Genomic DNA, 16,771 nt, shown 5'->3' on the forward strand with positions numbered 1-16,771 from the left:
CGACAATCCACACACATGCGCCAAGATCCATCCTTCTTTGGCACAAGTAGAATCGGCACGGCACATGGGCTAAGGCTTTCCCTCACGTAGCCTTTTGCCATCAACTCAGATACTTGTCTTTGTAATTCCTTAGTTTCTTCAGGGGTGCTTCGATATGTTGGTCAGTTTGGAATGACGACACCAGGAACAAAGTCTATTTGATGTTCTATTCCACGAATAGGTGGCAACCCACTTGGTATTTCTTCCAGAAATAGGTCATCAAACTCCTGCAATAAAGACACAGTAAAAGCAGGAAAATTTTGATCAAGGTAGTTAGTGTTCAAAAAAAATTTCTTGTACATGAGCACAAATACTTCCTTTGCCGTCATTAAACACCTTTTCAACTCTCTCTTTAGAAAGAATGATAATTTTCCTTCCCTCGTTTTGATCACACCCTTTTGCTTTTACCTCCATTTTGGTCTCTCTCTCTTTGGCTTTTTCAAATTTTCCTCTCAATTGAATTTGGTCTTCATGTATTTGCTTTGGTGAAAGTGGAGCTAAAGTGATCTTCCTTGCCTCATGGGTGAATGTATACCAGTTGGTATAACCGTCATGGATCAGTCGCCTATCAAATTGCCAAGGCCTTCCAAGTAGTAAATGGCTTGCGTGCATTGGTACGACATCACATAACACCTCATCTTTGTACTTCCCTATGGAGAAAACAATTCTAACTTGTTTGGTCACCTTGAGTTCTCCTCCATCGTTGAGCCATTTGCAATTTATAAGGTTGTGGATGCTTTTTTGTTGCCAAGCCAAGTGTATCTACCATTAAGGTACTAGCAACATTAGTGCAACTACCTCCATCAATAATAAAAAAGCATACCTTTCCTCCAACGTGGCAGCGAGTATAGAAGATATTTTCATGTTGTTCATCTCCTCCATTGGATTGCACGTTTAGGCTCCTTTTGACAACAAGAACCTCTCCTTCCACAGCATGCTCTAATTCTTCTTCATCAATGGTAGCATCTTTATTCTCATCCTCTTCTTGTTTCGATTTAACTTCTCCATCATCTCGAAGAAGCATGGTGTTGTGATTTGGACATTGGCTTGTAATGTGTCCATGCCCCAAACACTTAAAACATTGTATGTCACGGGAACGATTTGGAGTGGCGGCAGTCTTACCCTTGCTGGTTTCGGCAATGGGTTTACTACCTTTGGGTGGTCCTCCTCTTTCGTGGGATGACAATGGAAGAGTCTTCTTGTATGAACTTTGCCCCCATTTTGAAGTTGCACTCCTATAAGATCGTGTGGCACCCTTCCTTTTGAGTTGTTTTTCCACCTTTATGGCCATATGCACCATGTCTTCCATCTCCACATAATGTTGCAACTCAACCACGTTAGCAATGTCTAGATTAAGTCTCACTAGGAATCTTGCCATTGTGGCTTCTCGATCCTCATCGATGTTGGCTCGAATCATGGCCACCTCTATCTCTTTGGGATAATCTTCAACACTCCAGTTACCTTGTGAAAGGTTTTGAAGACGGTTGAATAACTCTCGATGGTAGTGGGTTGGAATGAATCGCCTTCGCATCACTGCTTTCATTTCATCCCATGTAGTGATAGGATGTTCTCCATTGTGTATCCTAATTGATGTCAATTGATCCCACCATATTAGTGCATAATCCATAAACTCAAGGGAAGCGAGTTTTACCTTCTTGAGTTCGGAATAATCATGGCACCCGAAGATGTGCTCTACCTTCTTTTCCCATGCTAGGTAAGCCTCGGGATCCATCTTGCCTTGGAATGGTGGAATGGCTTTAATGGATTTGAATGCCTTTAATAGGTGAATTAAGAGTCCTTCAATGTATTTTCACTTGGATGAAGTTGAAAAGACTCTCCCTTGGCTCAAACTCATCCAAATCATCCATGCATAAAACTCCCGTAACAATTTCAGCCTGCACTGTCTTCAATAAATCAATCATATCTCAAGCTCCCGATATCGGATTAAGGTGATTAAAAAGGCGTTGGAAAGCTAAGAGATAGAGGAATTATGTAAAATTGATTTCTAGAACTAAACATGTATGTATCGCATCCAGAATTGGAAGACATTCTGACTAACATTCTTGCATATGATGAAACCATTCAACTTCTCTCATGCACCTAGACACAAAGGTGAACTTTATTCAATATTTAATTGAAAACATGCATGAAACAATTAAGATTTAATATAATAAATTAATTAATTTGATGAATGAACTAAATGATTTAAATGCAATGCATGCTTGAATGAACAGCACACTTATTAAATGCAATGAATGTTATGCAAACTTTAAATTCTCATGCAAATTCATGCATAAGAAAAGTAAAGTGTTCCTCCCTTGTTATTCCTTATTCATCACGTTCCAAACATGATGTGAGCATACTCTCCATGGCTGCTTGAAACTCCTTAGCCCTTGCTCGTGTGATGGGGCCACTTGGGTACTTCTCCGAGTCTTTGCTATTGGCAATCATATCAGATCATCAATCCAAGGTTGACTCATCAGTAACTGTAGGACAATTACGTCTCTTTTTTGATAATTAGATGGCATGTATATGAACTTAAGAAAAAGCTCTGGAATGTACTAAAATTACAATTTTTGTAATATGTTTCAACGAATGTTTTATTATTGAACTAAAATGTTTTTATTTATTTTCGAAACAAAATTTTATGGGTTTTACAAATAAGTAAATGTTTTTAAAAGTCATGTGACACCTATGACTTGTGTAAGGAAAATATACGGGAAATGAGTGTTACATTTATTAGTATTAGAGTAACAGGTTTAGCTGATTCTCGGCTAAAATCTGGTTTATTTGACTTTAAAAAGGGTTACATGCCACTAAGATTGTCAAGGTTACTGATGTCGTGTCATTAGACTGTGATTGATGGCACTCCCTATTATTATGTATGTCCTAGAAGATGTCGAAATCTTCAAACTCGCGAAGAGCGACTGAAAGAGAAAATAGAGAAGAATCGGGTAGTGACAGCTATGAGGAGAATATTGAGCATTCGATTCCATCCGAGAACGCTAGCGCAGATACACATCAGGATATGCTTGTGCCAGAGTTTGGAACTTTTATGCAAGCTTTCGATGCCATCTTAACACGGTTCTAACCTCCTCCACCTCCCCCTGCTCTTCCAGTATCGAGGATGTTGATCCTAAAGAACTGAAGAGTTTAGGAGCTCCTGAGTTTCGGGGAGAAGAGGATGAGGGTTCTATGGAGGCTTCTAAGTTTAGGAGCTAAATGATGTTATGGTAATACTTGAAAGTCTTCACTGCTTGGATTCAGAAAAGTTGAGTGCAGTTATATCTTTACTTTGGGGATCAGCTCGAGTGTGGTGGTCAAATACTACGATGTATGCACCACTGAAACAAGTGACTTGGTAGTTCTTCCAGGAGGAATTCAAGAACAAGTGTGTGGGTGAGCAGTTTAGACGGGCGATGCTGCTAAAGTTCCTTAATTTGAAACAAGGTGAACGAGCAGTACATGAGTACGAGGCTGAGTATAATAAGCTGAGCCGTTTTGCTACTAAGGTAGTTCCCAATGACAAGGCTCAACGTGATTGGTTCATTGAAGGTTTAAGGCCAAAGTTGAAAGAGATGATGTTGACTTTGAACTTGCCTAGCTTGCAAGAAGTCATAAACTGAGCTAAGGCTATTAAAAGAGCTCAAGAGTATACTCTAATAGCTGCACAGAGTATACAGATGGGGAAAAGAGTTGGAACGCCTTCAACTCCCCATCATGCTAAGAAAGGCAAGGGCTCGAGTTCCAGATATACTGATAGAGATGGTTCTACTGCAACTTCGCAAAAAACTAAACAATCCCAGTCTTTTGTTGCTAGCTCGGGTAGAGCATTTGGAGAGAGAACTCCATGTCAGACATGTGGTAAATTGCACCGTGGAGTATGCAGATTTCTCATTGGAGCTTGTTTCTAATGTGGTGAGACTAGTCACTTTGTCCGAATTTATCCTAAGAAATCCGGTGACAATTCAGCTCAATCTGAGAGATCTGTAGTAGCTACTAATAGAAGCAGAGAAAGAAGTAGATCCAGACGTCAAGAGAGGAACATAATGCTCATCTTCGTGTGGTTCTTCAGACACTTTGAGAGAAGAATATGTATGCCAAATTGTCCAAGTGCGAATTTTGGTTAGCTGAGATTTCTTTCCTTGGTCATATAGTCTCCGCAGAAGGCATAAGAGTAAATCCCAAAAAGATTCAAGCTATAGTGGATTGGCAACCCCAAATAATGTTTCTAAAGTTCAGAGTTTCTTGGGGCTTGTTGGTTATTATAGACGGTTCGTGAAGAACTTTTCAATGTTAGCTTTGCTGCTAACTAAGTTGTTACAAAAAGATGTGCCTTTTGTTTAGTAAGAGAAATGCCAAGAAAGTTTTGAAATGTTAAAGAGAATCGTAACAGAGGCTCGAGTGCTCGTACAACTTGAGTCGGGCAAAGACTATGTAGTCTTTAGTGATGCATCTCACAATAAATTGGGATGTGTGCTTATGCAAGATGGAAAATTTGTGGCGTACGCCTCAAGACAACTGAAGAATCACGAGAGAAATTACCCAACACATGACTTGGAATTGGCAGTGGTCGTATTTGCTTTGAAAATTTGGCGTCATTATCTGTACGGTGAGTGGTGTCATATTTATATGGATCTTAAGAGTCTAAAGTACTTGATGACTCAGAAAAAAACTGAATTTGAGACAGAGAAGATGGATAGAGCTTTTAAAAGATTATGATTTGATCATCGATTATCATCCAGGAAAAACTAATGTGGTAGTTGATGCACTTAGTCGAAAGACTTTTGAAGCTCTATGGGATTTGGATGTGAGTATGTCTTTAAAGGAATATGGAGCCTTGATTGCTGAACTTAAGTTAAAGCTGATGCTTTTGGATCAGGTAAAAGAGCTGCAAGGACGAGATGAGAAATGTTTGGCGAGAATGGTGCAAGTAGAAAAAGAAGAGGTCAAAGACTTCAAAATGAAGGTCGATGGATGTTTATATTATCGTGGAAGACTTTGCATTCCCAATAGTGAATAATTAAAGAAAGATATTATTTTCGAGGCATATATAGTCCTTTGACTATGCATCCAGGTAGGAATAAAATGTATCAAGATATGAAGAGTCGTTTTTAGTGGTCTGGCATGAAAAGAGTTGTATCGGAGTTTGTTGCAAAATGTTTGGCATGTCAGCAAGTGAAAGCTGACCATCAAGTGCCTTCTGAATTGCTACAACCGATGTCCATTCTCGAGTGGAAGTGGGAACGAGGTACCATGGATTTTGTTTTGGGGCTACCTTTGTCACCAGGTAAAAAGGACTCGATATGGGCAATTGTAGACAGATTGACCAAGAAAGCTCACTTTATTATAGTTTGGGTAGATTACTCGATGAAAAAATATGTGGAATTAAAGTAATTGATAGGGATGGCAACGGGCCGAGTATTGGTCCCCCCGTCCCCGTCACTGTTTAAAAAACTCATACCCATCCCCTCTTAAAAAATCGTGGGGATTTAAACGGGGATTCCTATCGGGTAATCGGGGAAAACTGCGGGGAAACGGGTATCCTCGTTTAGCATAAACAATTATTTGAACGGGTATCGGGCCGGGTATATATATTTAAATTAAATATATAAATATTATATATATATATTAATTTAAATTAAATTAAATTTATTAAATATATATATATATATATATATATATATATAATTATTTTTAATATTTATCGGGCCAGGTAATCGGGTAATCGGGGCGAGGATTACCAAACTCGTTCCCATTCCCGTTTAGCATAAACGATTTTTCTCCGTTCCCGTCCCCGTTTATCATCTCCGAACCCGACCCGTTTAATTCGGTTTTCAATTTTTCCCGTCGGGTTCGGATTTTTTTGCCATCCCTAGTAATTGATATTCCAGCCTCAACTTGTACACGCTTTTTGGTTAGTACTCTCCCTCTCTCTTTAGCGGTATTACATTAATTTAGTAACCCTTATTTTCTTATCAAATCAAGCTCTTCAAGTTCGTAACTGATATTCCAGCCGTAACTGGTATACGCTTTTCGGCTAGTACCTTCTTTGCGGTCTTTATTAGTGTTTTATTACATAACACATATAAATGTACATGAATATTTTTTGCTTTGGTTTAAGATTCATCGGACCCCATCAATGATATAAAAAAAGTTTCTAACAACGAAGTTTCAGGATTACAGAAGAAGAATTGATGTGGAATTTTTTTAAAAAAAAAATTGATTGTCACGTAACACTTCTGTTAAGGGTTAACAAAAATTAACGGTCGAACGGATCGATAACGTAAGGGGCCAAATGAACTTAATTAAAAAAATCAGTGACCAAAGTCAGTCAGACCGAAAATAAAGGGGACTATTGGCATAGTTTACTATTTTTTTTAAAACTTCACGTTAAATTTTTCACAAATGTATTAAAATGAAAAAAATCTAAACATTAAATACGATTTTATAAAAGTTAAAAAAAATTAGATATTAAAATAAATTAAAACTAATAATTTAAATATTAAATGTGTAGTTTAAATTTAGATATATTACTAACAAAATTTAGATATATTTACAATTTTAACTAAAGGATGATTCTTCTGCACTCGACAAGTAGGGATGAGCACCACTAACGACGAGCACCATTAATTTAATTTATAAAAAAGTAAATTCTAAAGGATTCAACGCATAATTATAAATTAGTTAAAAATTTAAAGATAAATTATTTAAAATAAAGGGTAAACTATACTAGTGACCACCTAACTATTGTCCCTTTTTATTTTAACCAATATTTTTAAAATTTTGTCAATCAGGTCACTCAACTTTCTAAGTTGTTAATATTTAACGGAGAAGTTGATGTGACAATTAAAATATTTGGTATAATTATACATTTGGTCATTGTTACTTATATATTCTATCAATTTAGTCCTAATTTTAATAATTAAAATAAACTTAACCCTCAAATCAAATGGTACCATATATAATGACCCAAAATTCAACTTTTTAATTTTAAAAGTTACTACATATTCTATATTTATAACAAAACAAAATTTATAACAAAACCTTTTCTCTAAAAAATTGAATAACTCAAGCAATAATTTATGATATTAAATTTAAAGCAAACTAAATTTATCGCCCTTTTGATATAGGTCAATCTCTTAGTGCAAAATTTTTCATGCTAAGTCCACCGAGAATCTTAACAGTATAAACTTTTATTAAAGATGAACATAAAATTTTATGGTAGGAAATGAATTTTTAAAATTTTAAAGGAAGATTGTCAAACGTGAAAGAAATATATGTCACATTTTTCTATTATAAATTTACTAAATAATTGTTTTTTAGTTTTACAAGTTAGACTATATTACCTTTTTCTAGTAGAATGTCATTTACAAATAGTAGTAGGATAAAAGTTTGGTCCAGTGAACTTTATATGCATTGGTTAATCAACTCAATTTTCCTTAAAACCAAAATAAATTATGGTACCATTGGTTGGATGTTTCTAATAACCATAAATGGATTTTTAGTAAAAATTTTGTTTTGTTATAAATATAAAATATATCGTAACTTTTAAAATCTTTTAAAATTAAATATTCGAGGGTTAAGTTTATTTAATTTATTAAAAATAAGACCAAAATTATCAAATATATAAGTAACAATGATCAATGTTTCATTATACCAAATATTTTAACTATCACATCAGATTCTCTGTTAAATATTAATGGCAAGTGACTTAATTGAATGCATTTAAATAGTTGAGTAACCTGATTAATAAAAAAATATTAATCAAAATGAAAAGGAACTATGGACACTAATTAAGTAATCAGTAGTATAATTTATTTTTTTTAAAATTATACATTCATTATTTTAAAATTTAAATATTTATAAATTAAATTAATGATAATTATGGTTACTAATGTTAGTCGAACGCCATACAATTTTACTAACTTAAAACACAGGAAAAAGAAACCTGAAATGACCTTAAAAAAGGGTAAAGTATAGTAATGGTCACTGAACTTTTCTAAATCTTTCAATTTGGTCCCCTAACTTTTAAAACTTGTAATACAGTCTCCCAATATTTATTCCGTTTGTAATATGGTCCCCAACAGTTATGTCAGGGACCATATTGCAAATGGACTAAATGTTGAGGGACCATATTGCAAACGGACTAAATATTGGGTGATTATATTGTAAGTTTTAAAAGTTAGGGGACCTAAATGAAAGATTTAGAAAATGCAGTGACTATTACTATAATTTACCCTTTTTATCATTTCCCATGCTTAAATGAACAAGTAATTTGAATACTGTACGTAAACTCAGAAAAAATAAATAACATTCCTACAAGATTTCGATTTCGTCAAGGAATTACCATTACATGTAATAAAGATTACAACATAAAAACATGATGATTTTAATCTCCCATCTAAGTAACGAAAAGCTTGAAACCCTAAACATATTGATGTGCTCAAGCATTTTGAACCCTAGCTGCTAAGGCACCCATGAAATCTGGGTACTGAAAGATATCATCTAACAAGAAGTCTTGACCTACCTGCAGGTATTTCGTTGGTACTTCATTAGCATAGGGCACCGATTCTGAGCCAGTGACTCCACTGAAACTCTCCACCTATTGAGGGAATCCTTGATTGTAATCGGCATTATAAAAACCTAAATGTTCATTCTTCAACTCGATTACAGGAACAGCTATTGAATGTTGAGTGCAGTTCGTGGTAACTTTAAGTTCACCTGATTTCTTCGGTATGAACCCTTGAATTATTTCCTGGAACAAGCCGGAATCTGAAGGCTTCTGCGGGAAGAATTCCATATCATCGACGGTTTCCTTGGGAGTGTGCGTCATGGTTGTGCCAGTGAAAGAATCGGATACGCTATCGGTTGCGCTTCGAGTAATGTTGTTGTAAAGGATTTCAACAAAGATGCACAGGGCAAAATGCTTGAATTAGCTAAAAGTGAAAGAAAACGAAGAAGAGGAAGCATTTCCGTGGATTAATGGAATATAGTCCGCCAGAGACTGAGGAGGAGGCGCGTGGAGAGATGAATTAGATGAATTCAAAAGGTTGCGGAATAAAACCATGTTCGGAGAAGCGTTTCTTTGAGCAGAAGACCCAACGGAGAAGTCACCGGAATGTTGGTTTGCCAGCGATGACCAGTTAGAAGATTGGCCAAACTGATGACGGATGCAGTTAATGTCCCTGCTGGATGACTGTGACTGCTTCGAGAAGGTAAAAGGTGGAAGGAAATGATCGCTCGCCGAGTGAGGCTCCGTCGCCGGGTAGACGAAATTGGTTCGAGCCTTGATCCCACGCATAGCTCGAGCTGCACAGTCGTAGGCGCATGCAGCCTCCTCGGCGGTGTCAAAAGTCCCGAGCCAACGCCGTTCCTTGGACTGGGGGTCTCGTATCTCAGCAGATAACGCCCCCACGGCCTGCAGCGAACACCACGGTACCTCATTGTTCCACCGGAGCCACCATTTCCTTTGAAAGACCTCTTGTTCGCCGCTGTGAAGGCGATGGGAACAGCGGTATCTGTTGAGGCGGCGGCGCTCTTCTTTGTATAGTTAGTGATGGAGTCACTGGCATTTGGGTCGGAGATATAAGTCATGCCCTGTAGGCTCTTAAATACTTCTTCCATTAGCTAAAACTAGGAGAGAAGTACACAAGGAATCAAAGACAACAAAGAAGACTGGAGATTGGCACCTGGAATTTGGATCGTGGTGGATGGTACTTTGCACCACCATATATGCTTGTATTTATAGTCAAATAAACACTCGAAGAAAATCTACAGAAAGTGGCCCTTTTATTCATTTTACACAAACAAAATTAAAGAAAAAGGTAGTGTTTGAATTTTAAATTAAGAATTTATATCTTTATGTAAATTATATATTAGGGTAAAGTATAGTAATGGTCACTAAACTTTTTAAAGCTTTCATTTAGGTCTCCCAACTTTTAAAACTTGCAATATAATCCCCCAACATTTAGTCCGTTTGCAATATGGTCCCTCAACATTTAGTCCTTTTTCAATATAGTCCCTGACATAACTGTTGGGGGACCATATTGCAAACAGACTAAATATTGAGGGACTGTATTGCAAGTTTTAAAAGTTGGGGGACCTAAATGAAAGCTTTAGAAAAGTTCAGTGACCATTACTATACTTTACCCTTAAAAATGAGCAGCTAAAACCAAAACATAAACTGAGAGAGTTATTTTTGTAATATTTATTGATTTGTTAATGCTTGATCTTTGTTTTCCTCGTATAATGTCTGTAAATCTCTTGATTTACGCAACTACTTCAGCTACATTTTACTCTCCTTCTTCAGGCATCTCTTTCCTATCTTTCCTTTGACACTCTTTAAAACTTGTTCTTTTTCATCAGATCTTCCATCTTTCCCATTTTCCTATATTTTTCTTTCAAAATTAAGATCTGGGTGTGTTTCATTTTGTGATTTACGGTTCAATTTCTCTTTGTTTTTGCTTCTGGGTACTGTTCTTCCTTTTCCCGTTCCCCTTGTATTTAAATTTGTTGAAGGAACAAAACTGCAGTTGAGTGTTTTTTCCTAGTTTTACTGTTTAAGCTTGAAAATATCTACTTGTTTATATTGATATTTTATTTTTAGCCTAGTTTCAGTACAAGAAAACAGGAATTTACTTGTTTTTGTTTCTGATTTGAGCTCTCAATTTGATTCTTTGGTGACAATAAGTCATTTTTAATATTTACCTTGACTGTTTAAGCTTGAAAATATCTACTTGTTTACGTAGATCTTTTCTTTTTAACCTATCTTACTAAATTTACTTGCTTTTCATTGATTTTGGTTTCAATTTATGATCTGGGTTTGCTTAGTTGTTCCATTTGGGTGATTAATTGGAAATTTCTCTCTTCGATTTTTTTTTCTGATTCTATAATCTGTGTGAGTTGTTTGACTTGGTTAAAAATTCAAGAGGATAATCAATTTTTCAATGATACGTTAGTGAAATGGACTGACAATTTCTGTTTCTCTTCTCATGGATTTAGATCTTCCCTTGTGTTCTAAATGCTTGTGTAGATGAATTCTGGGTAGTAGTATGTGATTAAATGCTCTGACTGTACCTGACAGATAGGTATGGAATATGACCTCTAAGGATGCTCCGAATACATGAAAAAAAAAACTGACGAAACATGACCATGCCCATATCCTAGTAGCATAGATGTGGGATGTCTTGTTTATGGAAGCAAGCATGCGTAAATAGGTTTTTTATGAGAATATGCGAACCATGTAATCTCCAGTCAACCGAAACGAATCTCGTCAGCTTAGTTGTTGAACATCATAGAACTTTATAAAGTTTTAAGTAGTAGAAGATATTGTTCAAGTACTTTAGTTTGTTTTCAGCGATTATTTTGGGAAATTGAGGGTGAATGTTAGCATGGAAGTGCTCTGCGTTACATTTACTGCAAATACTCCCGATTGTGTCATATGATTTTTCTTTGCACAAACTATTACCGAGGAATTTGATTTTTATATGTTGATTTCAGTACACTGGATGATCAATTTGGTCTCAATTTTACCTTTTCTCATTGTTTTCTTGTCACTGAATTTGACAGATCTGACTGAAATTTGATTTTACGTTTGAATCTGCATTCATGCTTTAGCTCCAATGGAAACTGCGGATGATATTGAATTTCATTAGAATAGTATTAATCACAAAGAAGAGCAATCCAAATATGTGCTCTGACTGCTGCTATATGTGTTTCTGTAAGTACCCGGTCAGTTAGGTCCGTATCCTGTGCTTCGTGTTCTTCTATCACCCCGGAATGTGTCTAATAATTAGAATTAAACTATTCATCTGATAATTGAGGTGCCTTTTTATTTTCTTTTGTCAGGGGATCTTGACCTACTTATCAACGGGCTACTGGAAATCTCTCTCGCCTAATATCTTCTGCATTGTACGTAGGAAGCTCGATGGGTTTGAGATTCCTATCTCATCAGATCAGCAATGGCCTTTACGTATATGGCAGGCCAGAGCAGCCTAAGGAAAAAACCCCAACCATTAGCTCAGTAGCAATGCCTTATATTGGTGGTGATATTAAAAAGTCGGGAGAGTTGGGGAAAATGTTTGACATCCCTGTGGATGGCTCTAAGTCCCAGAAATCTGGACCTATAAGTGGTTCCCCTTCAAGGACTGGATATTTCGGAGTGCTGCTTCACACTTTGTCATGCCTACTGCAGCACCTCGGGCTGGCTATACGACCTCTGGTCCTGGACCTACAGGAGGCATGTCCGGTTTAGCTTCGTTAAAGAAGTCGAATTCCGGACCACTGAATAGACATGGGGATCCAGTAAAGAGAATGTCCGGCCCCCAATCTGGTGGACTAACATTGAGTGGAAGCCAACATTCTGGTCCTATTTCTGTTCTTCCTGCAACTGGTCTCATTACATCTGGGCCTATCTCATCTGGCCCACTGAATTCATCCGGGGCTCCTAGAAAAGTGTCTGGTCCTTTGGATTCAACCGGATCAATGAAAGTACCTAGCTCTGCTGTGGACATCAATAACCACACTGATGATGAGTTTTCTTTCAAGGGGAACTTCCCAAAACAAGTCTTATGGTCATTGGTACTGCTATTCATGATGGGTTTCATTTCCGGTGGCTTCAGTCTCGGAGCTGTTCACAATGCCATTCTCCTCATAGTCGTGGTGATCCTTTTCGGTACTGTTGCTGCATTATTGCTTGGAACTCATGTTGGGGAAGAAGAGCAATTATGGGTTTCATTGCTCATATCTGATGTTGAGCTCCGAAATGCGAAAAACGGGCAATTCGTGAAGATCTCTGGGGTATGTGAGTTAATATTTTAATTTGGCAGCCTAACAATAACATAGCATCTGGTGTTTGTTGATCATCAGATGGAGCCGGTTCGATCAAAATCTGGATTTGTGCAACTTGAATGATGGATGTTTGAAACTGCAATTTTGGTAAGGCTTATCTCAATGTTTGGTTGTTTTTCTTGAAGGTTGTAACATGTGGAAACATGCCTCTCGAATCATCCTTCCAGAAAGTTCCTAGATGTGTTTATACATCAACTAGTTTATACGAGTATCGTGGATGGGATTCTAAAGCTGCCAATCCTAAACATCGCCGGTTTATGTGGGGGGCTCCGATTGTCAGAAGTAAGTTGTCAGAGTTTCATCTATCAATTTGATAAATACTTTTCTGTTTACTGAATGGCTTTCTATCTATATGAAGAAGGCATGCCCTCGTGTTGAAGCAGTTGAGGTCTATTTTGATAAGATATGATAATTTAAGAAAAGCGAAATAGTTTGGGGATGTTCCCCCCCCCCCTTTCGGAGCTTTGAGATTTTAGACATTTGAAGGTAAACTTTTGGTGTAAATCATTTTGATAGAGGCATGCGGTTGACTTCTACATCTCCGATTTCCAGTCGGGTTTGAGAGCATTGGTAAAAACGGGCTTTGGAGCAAGGGTGACTCCTTACGTGGATGACTCTGTCATTGATGTTAACCCTGCCCAAGAAACATTACCTCTGGATTTCATTAGATGGCTCGGAGAAAGGAACACTTCGAGTGATGGCCATGTAATGCGGATACGAGAAAGGTAAGTGGTTCTCTCTAAACTTTTGCGTGTTGCATCTACTCATTATTTATCTAAATCAGGTCAACCATGGCAATCATCTTTCTCGTTTCATTTTAGAATAAGTTGGTTTCGGGAAAACTAAAGTATTTCGACTTCAAAAGTTACATGTTCTTGTATTTGTAGGTATATCAAAGAAGGAAGCACAGTTAGTGTAATGGGAGTTGTTCAGAAACGACAGCGTGCTCATGATTGTCCCCCCATCCGAGCCAATAACTTCAGGATGCCATTGTGCAAAGTGCATCTTCCCTGCCAGTCTTGAGGGTATTATAGTGAGATGTAAGATACATCAAAGACCGATGTTATCCCAATTTGGTAGCATGCGCCTTGTTAAGGTAACATCGTTAAAACAGTTATTCTTTGTTTATTTCTATGGAAATGGCGGCAGCTATGGCGCACGAGAGATGATACCGCGATGATTTAGGATGGGGTAGGTGATTGCCTTCTTATCCGACATATATCCAGACGTGAGTACGGAATATGACCTTTCAAGGTCCTTCCCAATACATTAAAAACGTATCCACATAGGATATACATTTATATCCGGTGCTCACACTCGAGTAAATAGGGCTCGGGAGCTTTTGTTATGTGGGGTTGGTTTGATGTGAAGAGGGAATTCTATGTGCTGAATGCTAGAGACTGCAATTATGTAAAATAGGAAAAGAGACATAGAAGCCATGTTTTATTCATATGGAAAAGTTGGCATTTGTAATGAGATTTATTCGGATTCAAATTTGGAAACCCCTCCAATTCATCATTAGCTCCTAACAATTTACAGATCCAATTTATTCGAATCCGCAAATTGATTTTAGAATTATCTAAATTTGTATTGGTCAAAAGTGTGGGGTTACACTTGTTATATATATATATATATATATAAGATTTCTTTGGTTTTATTGAATATAAATTTGAGTTGGATCCATCTATATTCAAATCTTGACCCATACTATAGTCCAAGTCGTGGGACTGGTATTATATTTGCTACATACTTTGCTCAGCTTATCCATGAGACACATGCATGCATACATACTTTGCTTAGCATATCCATGAGACACATGCTTGCATACATACTAGGCTCAGCTTATCCAAGAGACACATGAATGCGTACTTTGCTCTGGCTCAGCTTATCCATGAGACACATGCATGCAAACATACATTCCTAAGCCTCTAATCTCTTCTTTCTGGTTAAACATTATCATCTCATTGTTTTTCCTTTTCATAACTGAAGGGCCAACTCCACCAGAAATAGCTCACCATCAAACCTAAGTCCAGCTGGTTCAGCAGGCTGAAGCAATCCGTCCACCATTCCGCCGAACACATACAAGTTTCGACCTGAATCATCAACGCAGGCTCTATGAAACGATCGGCACCCTGGGGTATAACCTAGGGCTTTAAGTCTTCTCCACTTGTTCACCAACAGTCTTTTGGAACTCAATCCTGTTGGATGCATTCTTTCTAATGATATGCGACTGATATCCAACACCCAGAAATCATCTTTTCTATGCCTCAATGAATCTTCTCCTCCATGAATTAGTAACTGTCCACCTACTATCCATGTAGCCGAATGTCCGACTCTTGGGAGTGAAACTCCCGCCGGTACGTTCTGCAAGTCATAAAATACTTGAACCCATTTCGAGTTACCTTCAGACACATGCAACACCCATATCATTCAGAACTTCATATCCCAATCCTCTTCCACCAAACAGAATTGTCTGCGTTTCACTAATGCATGTCAACGAATGTCCTGAACGGGCTGGAGGCGACGGATGGCTAACCATCTGATGCCATGTTCCAAAACGATGATTTTCGGACAGTTCTATAATCCATGTATCATCTAACCTGACACCATTCAAACCGATTCCGCCATGGACCACCATCCTCCTAGAGCTTATACAACATGCAGCATGGGCTCCTCGCGGTGGAGGAGACGTCGAGCCGACATCGAGCAGCCGCCATGACAGTGAGATGTCGAGGTTTTCAAGGATTGAAACTTGTCCCAACCATGTATCACTGTGTCGGTCGCCTCTGTCATTGATTCCTCCGAACAAAACAAGATAATTTTCAATGACAACACATGTATGGCCAAATCTTCCACTCGGGATTCCTGTTTGAATCTTCTGCCATTTTAGTATCTTGTGCGAATTGTTGCCGATGTAAGCTGCCAATGTGTCGTCAAGATGGCGCCCTAATTGTAGAAAAAAGTTCAAAAAGTTATGATATAAACTATATGTAAGCTACTCGAACTCAGTTTGAGTTTCGGACGCATATATGTGTTTTATACGGATATTTTCTTTAAAAAAAAAATCTATGGTATTTTCAAAATATCAAATTCCTTATCATAATTTAGAAAAAAATTAGCATCCATACATCAAACACACAACGATATTCCGTTGAGCATAGAGAGGATGAGGTATACGTTGACTGACCTCCTTCACAGCCGCCACCGAACAAAACCAAGCAACCGGAGACAAAATTGAGAGAGTGAGAAGCACGAGGAGTGGGCAAAAGCAAATCGGAATCTGGTTCAGTGAGTTTGTAACAACAGACAGTGTCAACCAGGGAGACCTTCTTGTAAATCCTAATCCAGGGAAGCGGTTGTTGATGGGCATGAAAGGAAGATTTCAGAGCATCGACAGAAGTATTTCCCCAATCTCTCCTGCAAAGGGATTCCCAGAGATGATCGGAAGTGGCCAAATAGCTGAGTTTCTTGCAAGTCATGGCGAAGGATAGGATGGAATCGATGGGAAGTAAAAGCAAGATGGTAAAGAGATGGTCAGGAGCTAAGGTAGCAAGGGCGATGATCCACTGTTGAAGCTGCTGCTGTTGCTCGTTTCCGCCATGGAAAGGAAAGGAGGGTTTTGTTTTGGTAATGATTGCTATGGTTTTTTTATGGCTATGGTTAATGGTTCTGGTCTTGTTGGAAATTGGTATGGATTACTATTTACACCATATTAATATATGAAAGTAAAAACCACTAACATTAATTTTAATTTATTTCAAATTTAAATCAATTAATTAAAATTTATATAAATATAAATATAATTTACTATTATATATATATATATATATATATATATTAAAAAAATTATTAATATGAGATAAATACAAGATAATATTTG

General features: G+C 37.4%; 2 protein-coding genes and 1 pseudogene across 2 annotated transcripts; 1 reads left to right on the forward strand and 2 right to left on the reverse strand.

The window, feature by feature from the left end:
• Positions 1 to 8,974: 8,974 nt before the first annotated feature.
• Positions 8,975 to 9,666, reverse strand: LOC120170680 (ethylene-responsive transcription factor ESR1-like). The gene is made up of 2 exons (XM_039178588.1): positions 9,553 to 9,666; positions 8,975 to 9,460 (listed from the first exon to the last, which is right to left on the reverse strand). Exons 1-2 carry the CDS (start codon positions 9,664 to 9,666, stop codon positions 8,975 to 8,977), a joined length of 600 nt encoding a protein of 199 aa, XP_039034519.1.
• A 691-nt stretch (positions 9,667 to 10,357) lies between these two features.
• Positions 10,358 to 14,070, forward strand: LOC120170649 (annotated as a pseudogene).
• A 794-nt stretch (positions 14,071 to 14,864) lies between these two features.
• Positions 14,865 to 16,551, reverse strand: LOC120170594 (F-box/kelch-repeat protein At1g51550-like). Its single transcript, XM_039178533.1, is given in 4 exon segments — positions 14,865 to 15,316; positions 15,318 to 15,837; positions 16,079 to 16,438; positions 16,441 to 16,551. Coding segments are annotated over 4 exon segments (1,380 nt in total). The 5' UTR covers positions 16,493 to 16,551; the 3' UTR covers positions 14,865 to 14,868.
• Positions 16,552 to 16,771: the final 220 nt, after the last annotated feature.

The sequence above is a fragment of the Hibiscus syriacus genome, unplaced genomic scaffold, assembly GCF_006381635.1.
Source record: "Hibiscus syriacus cultivar Baekdansim isolate YM2019G1 unplaced genomic scaffold, ASM638163v2 tig00111783_pilon, whole genome shotgun sequence".
In the NCBI taxonomy this organism is placed as follows: domain Eukaryota; kingdom Viridiplantae; phylum Streptophyta; class Magnoliopsida; order Malvales; family Malvaceae; genus Hibiscus; species Hibiscus syriacus.